Source organism: Pelodiscus sinensis, chromosome 1 (assembly GCF_049634645.1).
Source record: "Pelodiscus sinensis isolate JC-2024 chromosome 1, ASM4963464v1, whole genome shotgun sequence".
Classification (NCBI taxonomy): domain Eukaryota; kingdom Metazoa; phylum Chordata; order Testudines; family Trionychidae; genus Pelodiscus; species Pelodiscus sinensis.
The window spans coordinates 327667712-327676670 of record NC_134711.1 but is presented as its reverse complement, the minus strand read 5'-3'; the positions used below and the strand labels follow the sequence as shown (position 1 = coordinate 327676670).

The 8959-nt window shown below is 41.2% G+C and overlaps 1 protein-coding gene across 1 annotated transcript; it reads right to left on the bottom strand.

Moving 5' to 3' along the window:
* Window positions 1-1459: 1459 nt before the first annotated feature.
* On the bottom strand, window positions 1460-2428 carry LOC102444069 (olfactory receptor 51G2-like). The gene has a single exon (XM_006128053.2). It carries the CDS (start codon window positions 2396-2398, stop codon window positions 1460-1462), a length of 939 nt encoding a protein of 312 aa, XP_006128115.2. The 5' UTR covers window positions 2399-2428.
* Between the last annotated feature and the right edge of the window lie 6531 nt (window positions 2429-8959).

Genomic DNA, 8959 nt, shown 5'->3' with positions numbered 1-8959 from the left:
AGTTTAATAAGGAAAATGCAAAGTACTCCTCTTAGGAAGGTACAATCAGTTTCGCACATAGGGTATGTCTACTCTGCACAGTTATTTCAGGATCCTGGAAGTATCTTGAAATAGTTACCCCACATCTACACAAGCTGCCCATTATTTCAAAATATTTTTTTAAATAACGGGCATACGGTTTCAGCATCTCGGTAATCCTCGTTCCACAAGGGTTAAGGGACGTCTTGAAATAGTGTCTAATTTCGAAATTTGGTGCTCTGTAGATGAGCCAAATTTCGAAATAATTTATTTTGAAATAGATTCTATACGGGTGCATCCACACTGCATCATAAACTTGAAATAAGATAAGCAATTTGCACTATACAAATTGTGTAACTTATTTTGAAATAGATTCAAAATAAGAGACAAAATTTGTATAGTTCAAATTGCTTATCTTATTTCGAGTTTAGGGTGCAGTGTGGATGCGCCCATATAACTGCGTGTAGGTTGAAGTACTGCGGAAAGGGATCAGGGCTCACAGTGTACAAACTAAATATGAATCAACAGTATGAAACTGTTGCAAAAAAATAAATAAGTAAAGCAAACATCATTCTGAGATGCATTAACAGCAGTGTTGTAAGTAAGACATTAAAGGAAATTCTTCTAAGCTACTTTGTGATGAATCGGCTTCAACTATAGTATTGTGTCCCTGTTGAGTGCTACATTTCAGGAAAGAGGTGGAGAAATTGGAGCAGGTCCAGAGAAGAAGCAACAAAAATGATTAAAAGTCTGGAAAACATGGCCTATGATGGAATACTGAACAAATTAGTTGCGTCCAGGCTAGAAAAGAGAAAATTGAGAGAGGATGAGATAACAGTTTTCAAGTATCTAAAACATTGTTACAAGGAAGCCAGAGAAAAATTATTGTCCTTAACCACTGATGATAGGACAGGAAGCAATAGGCTCAAACTCCATCAAGGGAGATTTACGTTGGACAGTAGGAAAAAATTCCCAACAGTCAGGGTGGTTAAACACTGGACTAAATTGCCTTTGGAGGTTGTGGAATCTCCATCACTGGAGATATTTAAGAGCAGGTTGGGTAGATATCTATCAGGGATGGTCTAGTTGGTGCTTGACCCTGCCGTGAGGTCAGGAGACTGGATCTGATGACCTCTTGAGGTTCCTTCCAGTTCTATGATTCTATGATTCTATTATTCTATCTTGGGGGTGGTGAAACATGGGTAATGTGTGGCCTATCATAGTGGCTCTGGCTCTCTGGGCAGCTCTTATAGTGTAATAGCTCTGGCTTCTAGTATGGGGAGGTGGCAGAGTCTGGGCACTGTGCAATACTACAGGTGTGGCCTTGGGAAAAGAGATGGGGCAAAGAAACGGGCTTCAGAGTTAAAGAATCCAGGATGGCATAGGTGGCCATGGCTGTCAATTGTGTTCCAGCCCTGGAGATCAGCAATGCACTGACCCTTCACTTGACAAAGACCTTGATTATCCTTGCACGAAGGTGTTTGCTTTTCACGCTGTACACGATTGGGTTCATCAGCGGTGGGGCCAACAGGTAGATATAGCCCATGAGAATCTGAAGCACGAGAGAAGAGCTATTCCCAAATCTGTGTGTCACAGCCAGACCAATGTCAGGTATGTAGAAGAGCAGGACGGCGCAGAGATGGGAGACGCAGGTGTTCAGGGCCCGGAGGCATTCCGCTCGGGATGCGACGCTCAGCACTGTTTTGAGAATCATCACATAAGAGAGGAAGATGAGCAGCGAATCCATCCCAAACGTGAAGAGTGCAGTACACATGCCATAGATGTTGTTGACGGTGATGTCTGCACAAGCCAACTTCATGACATCCTGGTGCAGGCAGTAGGAATGGGAGAGGATGTTGGCTCGACAGTATTGGAACCGTTGCAGAAGAAATGGGAATGGGAATATTAGAACCACTCCTCTTAGCACACACACCAATCCCATTTTGGCTATTCTTGGTGGAGTTAAGATGGAAGTGTATCTCAGCGGGTCACGGATCGCAATGCAGCGGTCAAAGGCCATCAACAACAGCACGGAAGATTCAATTAATGAAAATGTGTGTATGAAATACACCTGGGTAATACAGGCATTGAGGCTGATCTCCCTAAAGTTAAACAAGAATATTCCCAATATTGTCGGCATGGTGGTTATTGATAAGCCAAGGTCAGTGAGGGCCAGCATGGAAAGGAAAATGTACATAGGCTCATGGAGGCTTGGATCTGTTTTTATAATGAAGAGAATGACTGAATTTCCTACTATTGAAATACCATATATTAAGCAGAAGGGGATAGAGACCCAGAGATGGATGTCTTTCTGCCCAGGTATCCCAGTGAGAAGGAACACTGCATGTGTGAATTTGGTGTCATTCGCAGCTGACATCATATCCTGGACAGTTCCAAGGAATTTTGAACTTTTCTTCCTAAAAAGAAATAGAACAGGAGATGAGACGACATTTAATTAGACATGTTTCTGTTCTCCCAGGAGCTCAAGGAAGATCACCAAATGCATGGTCTTTGATTTATGCCACAGATAGGAAGATAGGCACTGCCAGACTGGATCAGAGCTGCAGTTCATCTGCTCAGGTTCCAGTGGCCAGTACCAGATGGTTAGAGGAAGATCCAAGAACCCTGCAATTGGATGTTTTGATATAACTTGCTCCCAGGGAATGTTTCCCCCTGACATCCATTTTGAGTCACATTTTGTGGTGCAAATCAGGAAAGTTTGGATTTTCTGATTGCTCATGAGCACATCCAGACCCTCTTTGAATGCTGCTAAATTTTGGGCCCAATTGATATTTTGTGGCATTGTGTTGCAAGTCCTACTTCAGCGCCACGTGATTTTATCATTGTGACTTTCCCCACAGACAGCTCTCCTGGCTTTCCCTTGCTGAGTGTGACTTGCTGTATCACAGCATATATAAACAGAGAGCAAATCCATGGTGTGATGGCTAGGAGGAGTGCTGACCAGCACGCAGGAACTAACGTGTTAAACTTCGGTACCTAGAGGGGGTTGGCAGGAAGCCAGGAAAGCCAATGGGAAAGATTGTTGAAATTTAAAGATTGTTTAAATTTGAATAGATATACCTGCCTGCTGTTCTCTTTGGGTATGTCTAGACTATAAGGCTCCATCGACAGAGCCATGTATATTAGTGTACTCAAAAAAGGGAAACGCTTCATTTACATGAAAATGGCTGCCGCACTGTGCCGATCATCTGTTTGGTGGCACAGCACTGTAGTTTGGACACTCCGTGGTCGACAAGGGCTTCCTTTGTTGACCGCCCCGGTAAACCTCATTCCACGAGGCATAATGGGGTGGTCGACAAGGGCTTCCCTTGTAGACTGCGGAGCATCCAGACTACCGCACTGTGCCGGCAAACAGCTGATCGGCACAGCCATTTTGATGTAAATGAAGCGGCGATTATTTAAATCGCCGCTTCATTTCCCTATGTCTAGAAACCTGTGAGTGAGTTTTAAGCTAGGCGCTCGGAGAAACAGGATGAATTAATCCAGACAGAACTACCATGCCTACAATGAATACTGGGCATGGAAATGGACCAGGCCGGGAAGTATGGATCATGAGTAGATAAGAAAATGCACATTTAGTAAGGATCAGGTAATTTTTCTTTTGTTGTTTGGTTACACTTCTCTGTGTGAAATCCATGTGTGCCCACCCCTCCCCCATTCACTGTATCTAAGCTGCACCCAGAGATACTATGTTTTCCTGTGTTTTACTTTATTTTTACTCAGTTGCTCTGTGCCACCTAGCAATCAAATTTGGTTTATCAAATATATCTTTTTGTTTTGATAATAATAATCACCTTTTTAAGACAATGAATTGATTATTGTGTCCTGAAAAGTAGCAGGAGGTCTGTGTATGCGTGCCTAAGACTTAGAGGTCAGCTAACAGAGATTGCAGTTTGTTTTTCTCAAGTTCTCTTGTGGTAAAATAGCTTTGGGTGGGGACCCTTCAGGAAGAAGTTCAAGTGCTTCTTCTTGGGTTTCAGAAGAAGGGGTATTTATACTTAATGGTGGCAACTACCTCCCAAGGGCAGGAAATCTGTGACCTTGGGGAGTTTTATAAGCAGAAGCCCAGAGAGGCAAAGTATTGAAGGTCTTTTACGGGTCCCCACCTTCTGCACTCGAAGTGCCAGAAAGGGAAACAGCCTTGACACATGATGAAAACAATCTGTATATTTATCACCCCTGCATTGACTCTATTTATAGACATGTCTGATGGCCTCATTATATGTATTTTTTTTTAAAAAAATACTCCATTTGTGAGCTTTCAGATCATGTCATTGCTTCTGTTAAGCACATGTGACAAATTCTTAGGGTCATGTTCATAATTCAGTAATATTGCCTTCAGCTGCCTCCCTTCAGATTTTCATGTAGAAATTTGATCAGAACCTGATTCTATTCACTTTCCCTGACCAAACGCTCCTGGTGATATACTATGGTCCCCAAGAATCCCTCCGAGAGCAGCTGAAGTGCTTTACCTGGCTAAGGATGACTGACTCCAGAGCACAAGACCATTCTTCAGGCTTCTTTGAGTGTGCAAGTGCCTTCAGCCATGCTCCTGTAAGAGGTGATGGGTGCAAATTACATAGAAGCATTATTACACTCCACTTTCCTGCACCACAGATCAGTAGATCTGCTCTCTCTAGACTGTTTGGAACACCTTACACAAGCCCTGCAGAGCGATTGAATGCATGACCATAAATGCAAGCGTTAGCAACAGCCTCTGCTCAGTTACCAGATGATATAATTAAATTGTTCATAGCACCAAACCATGGAGGGTACTGAAGCAACATAATGATTACTAGATTTGGTGGCACAATCTCCAGCCTTAGAGGTTTTTAAGGCCTAGCATGACAAAGGCCTGGCTGGGATGATTTAGTTGGGATTAGACTGGATGACCTCCTGAGTTCTCTTCCAACACCAATGTTCTGCTTCTGCGAGTCTATAATTCCGTACTTCTGAAATGCTTTCTAAAGCCAAAGACAGTAAGCAGTAATGTTACCACTGCTCCCTCCTAGACAGATTCCTGTAGAGCCCTACTGCTGGCTTTCAACACATCTTCTTGTCATAGAATCATAGGACTGGAAGGGACCTTGAGAGGTCATCGAGTCCAGCCCCCCGCTCTCAAGGCAGGACCAAGTTCCGTCTACACCATCCCTGACAGATGTCTATCTAACCTGTTCTTAAATATCTCCAGAGAGGGAGATTCCACCACCTCCCTTGGCAATTTATTCCAATACTTGACCACCCTGACAGTTAGGAATTTTTTCCTAATGTCCAATCTAAATCTCCCCTGCTGCACTTTAAGCCCATTACTCCTTGTCCTGTCCTCAGAAACCAAGAGGAACACATTTTCTCCTTCCTCCTTGTGACACCCTTTTAGATATTTGAAAACCGCTATCATGTCCCCCCTTAATCTTCTTTTTTTGTCATGAGCATTTAGTTTGTACTATTCGTAGTACAGTGAAAGGATTTCACAGAAACCTGATGGAGTGAGGACAATCAGTAGGACAAAATCATACCGGGATATAAAATATATCGGAAGGACAGAATAGGTCATGCGTGTGGCAGAGTGGCACTATGTGTGAAAGATAATGTAGAATCAAATAAAGTAAAAATCTTAAATGAATCAACATGTTCAATAGAATCACTATGGATAGTAACCCCCTGCTATAATAAGAATATATCAGTAGGGATATATTATTGACCACCTGGCCAGGACAGTAATAATGATGTTGAAATGCTAAAGGAGATTAGAAAGGCTACCAAAATAAAAAACTCAATAATAATGGGGGATTTCAATTATCCCTATATTGACTGGGTACATGTCACTTCAGGACGAGATGCAGAGATAAAATTTCTCGATGACTTAAATGACTGCTTCCTGGAGCAGCTGGTACAGGAACCCACAAAGGGAGAGGCTATTCTCAATTTAGTCCTGAGTGGAGTGCAGGATCTGGTCCAGAAGGTAACTATTACAGGATCGCTTAGGAATAGTGACCATAATATAAAAACATTTAACATTCCTGTGGTGGGAAGAACACCTGAGCAGTCCAAGACTCTGGCATTTAATTTAAAAAAGGGGAATTATGCAAAAATGAGGAGGTTAGTTAAACAGAAATGAAAAGGTACAGTGACTAGAGCAAAATCCCTGCAAGCTGCATGGAAACTTTTCAAAGAAATCATAATAGAGGCCTAACTTAAATATATACCCCAAATTAAAAAAACATAGTAAGAGACCTAAAAAAGAGCCACCTTGGCTTAACAACCATGTAAAAGAAGCAGTGAGAGATTAAAAAAAGCATCTTTTAAAAAGTGGAAGTCCAATCCTAGTGAGGTAAATAGAAAGGAACATAAACACTGCCAAATTAAGTGTAAAAATGTAATAAGAAAAGCCAAAAAGATTTTGAAGAACAGCTAGCCAAAAACTCAAAAAGTTATAGCAAAATGTTTTCTAAGTACATTAGAAGCAGGAAGCCTGCTAAAAAATCAGTGGGGCCCCTGAACGATCGAGATACAAAAGGAGCAATCAAGGAAGATAAAGCCATTGTGGGGAGACTAAATTATTTCTTTGCTTCAGTCTTCACAGCTGAGAACGTTAGGGAAATTCCCAAACCTACACCGTCCTCTGTGGGTGATGAATCTGAGGAACTGTCCTGGACTGAAGAGTCATTAGAGGAGGTTTTGGGACAAATAGAAAAATTTAACAGTAACAAGTCAGTGGGACTGGATGGTATTCACCCAAGGGTTCTGAAAGAACTCAAATGTGAAATTGCAAACTATTAACTGTGGTTTGTAACCTATCCTTTAAATCAGCTTCTGTAACCAAGGACTGGAAGACAGCTAACATAACGCCAATATTTAAAAAGGGCTCTAGAGGCAACCCTGGAAATTACAGACCAGGAAGTCTAATGTCAGTACCATGCAAATTAGTTGAAACAATAGTAAAGAATAAAATTGTCAGACACACAGTAGAACATAATTTATTGGGCAAAAGTCAACATGGATTCTGTAAAGGGACATCATGTCTTACTATCTATTAGGGTATGTCTACACTGCCACCCTAGTTCAAACTAGGGTGGCTAATGTAGGCATTTGAACTTGCAAATGAAGCCCGGGATTTAAATATCCTGGGCTTTATTTGAATGTTCCCGGATGCCGCCATTTTTAAATGTCCCGAAGTTAAAACTACCTGCCCACAGCTACACGCGGCACGGGCTAGGTAGTTCGAATTAAAGCTCCTAATTTGAACTATCGTTACTCCTCCTGCAAGTTCGAATAACTACATTAGCCACCCTAGCTCGAACTAGCGTGGCAGTGTAGACATATCCTTACAGTTCTTTGAAGAGGTTAACAAACATGCGGACAAGGGGGATCCAGTAGATATAGTATACTTAAATTTCCAGAAAGCCTTTGACAAGGTCCCTCACCAAAGGCTCTTGTGTAAATTACATTGTCATGGGATAAGAGGGAAGGTCTTTTCATGGATTGAGAACTGGTTAAAAGACAGGAAACAAAGGGTAGGAATAAATGGTAAATTTTCAGAATGGAGAGGGGTAACTAGTGGTGTCCCCCAAGGGTCAGTCCTGGGACCAATCCTGTTCAACTTATTCATAAATAATCTGGAGAAAGGGGTAAGCAGTGAAGTGGTAAAGTTTGCGGATGATACAAAACTGTTTAGGATAGTCAAGACAGAAGCAGACTGTAAAGAACCTCAAAAAGATCTCACCAAACTGAATGATTGGGCAACAAAATGGCAAATGAAATTTGATATGGCTAAGTGTAAAGTAATGCACGTTGGAAAAAATAACCCCAACTATACGTCCAGTATGATGGGGGCTAATTTGGCTAAGACAAATCAGGAAAGAGATCTTATTATTGTGGATAGTTATCATGAATAGTTCTTTGAAAACGTCCGCACAGTGTACAGCGGTGAACAAAAAGGCAAATAGGATGTTTGGAATTATTAAGAAAGGGATAGAAAATAAGACACAGAATATCTCACTGTCCCTGTATAAAACTACGGTATACCCACATCTTGAATACTATATACAGATGTGATCTCCTTACCTCAAAAAAGGTATTTTGGCCTTAGAAAGCATTCAGAAAAGGGCAACTAAAATGATTAGGGGATTGGAATGGGTCCCATATGAGGAAAGGCTAAAGAAATTGGGACTTTTCAGTTTAGAAAAGAGGAGACTGAGGGGGGATATGATAGAGGTATTTAAAATTATCAGTGGCAAATGTTCAGATTATGCTAAACTGTTCAAGATAGTCAAGACCAAAGCAGACTGTGAAAAACTTCAAAAAGATCTCACCAAATGGAGTGATCGGGCAATGAAATGGCAAATGAAATCTACTGTGGATAACTGTAAAGTAATGCACATTGGGAAAAAACACAACTATACATACAATAAGATGGGGGCTAATTTAGCTACAACTAATCAGGAAAGAGATCTTGGAGTTATCATGGATAGTTCTCTGAAAACATCCATGCAGTGTGCAGCGGCAGTCAAAAAAGCAAATAGGATGCTACAAATTATTAAAAAACAGATTGAAAATAAGACAAAGAACATCTTACTGCCCCTATATAAAACTATAGTACACCTACATCTTGAATACTGTGTACAGATGTGGTCTCCTCATCTCAAAAAAGATATACTGGCATTAGAAAAGGTTCAGAGAAGGGCAACTAAAATGATTAGGGGTTTGGAATGAGTCCCATAGGAGGAAAGGCTAAAGAAATTGAGACTTTTCAGTTTAGAAAAGAGGAGGCTGAGGGTGGATATGGTAGAGGTATATAAAAGTGTGAGTGGTGTGGAGAAGGTGAATAAAGAAAAGTTATTTATTTTTTCCCATAATAGAAGAACCAGAGGACACCAAATGAAATTAATGGGTAGCAGGTTTAAAACAAAAAAGGAAAGTT

What these genes read in the sequence shown, in the direction of transcription:
- LOC102444069 (XM_006128053.2), bottom strand. Translation starts at nt 2,398, where the DNA reads ATGATGTCAGCTGCGAATGACACCAAATTCACACATGCAGTGTTCCTT.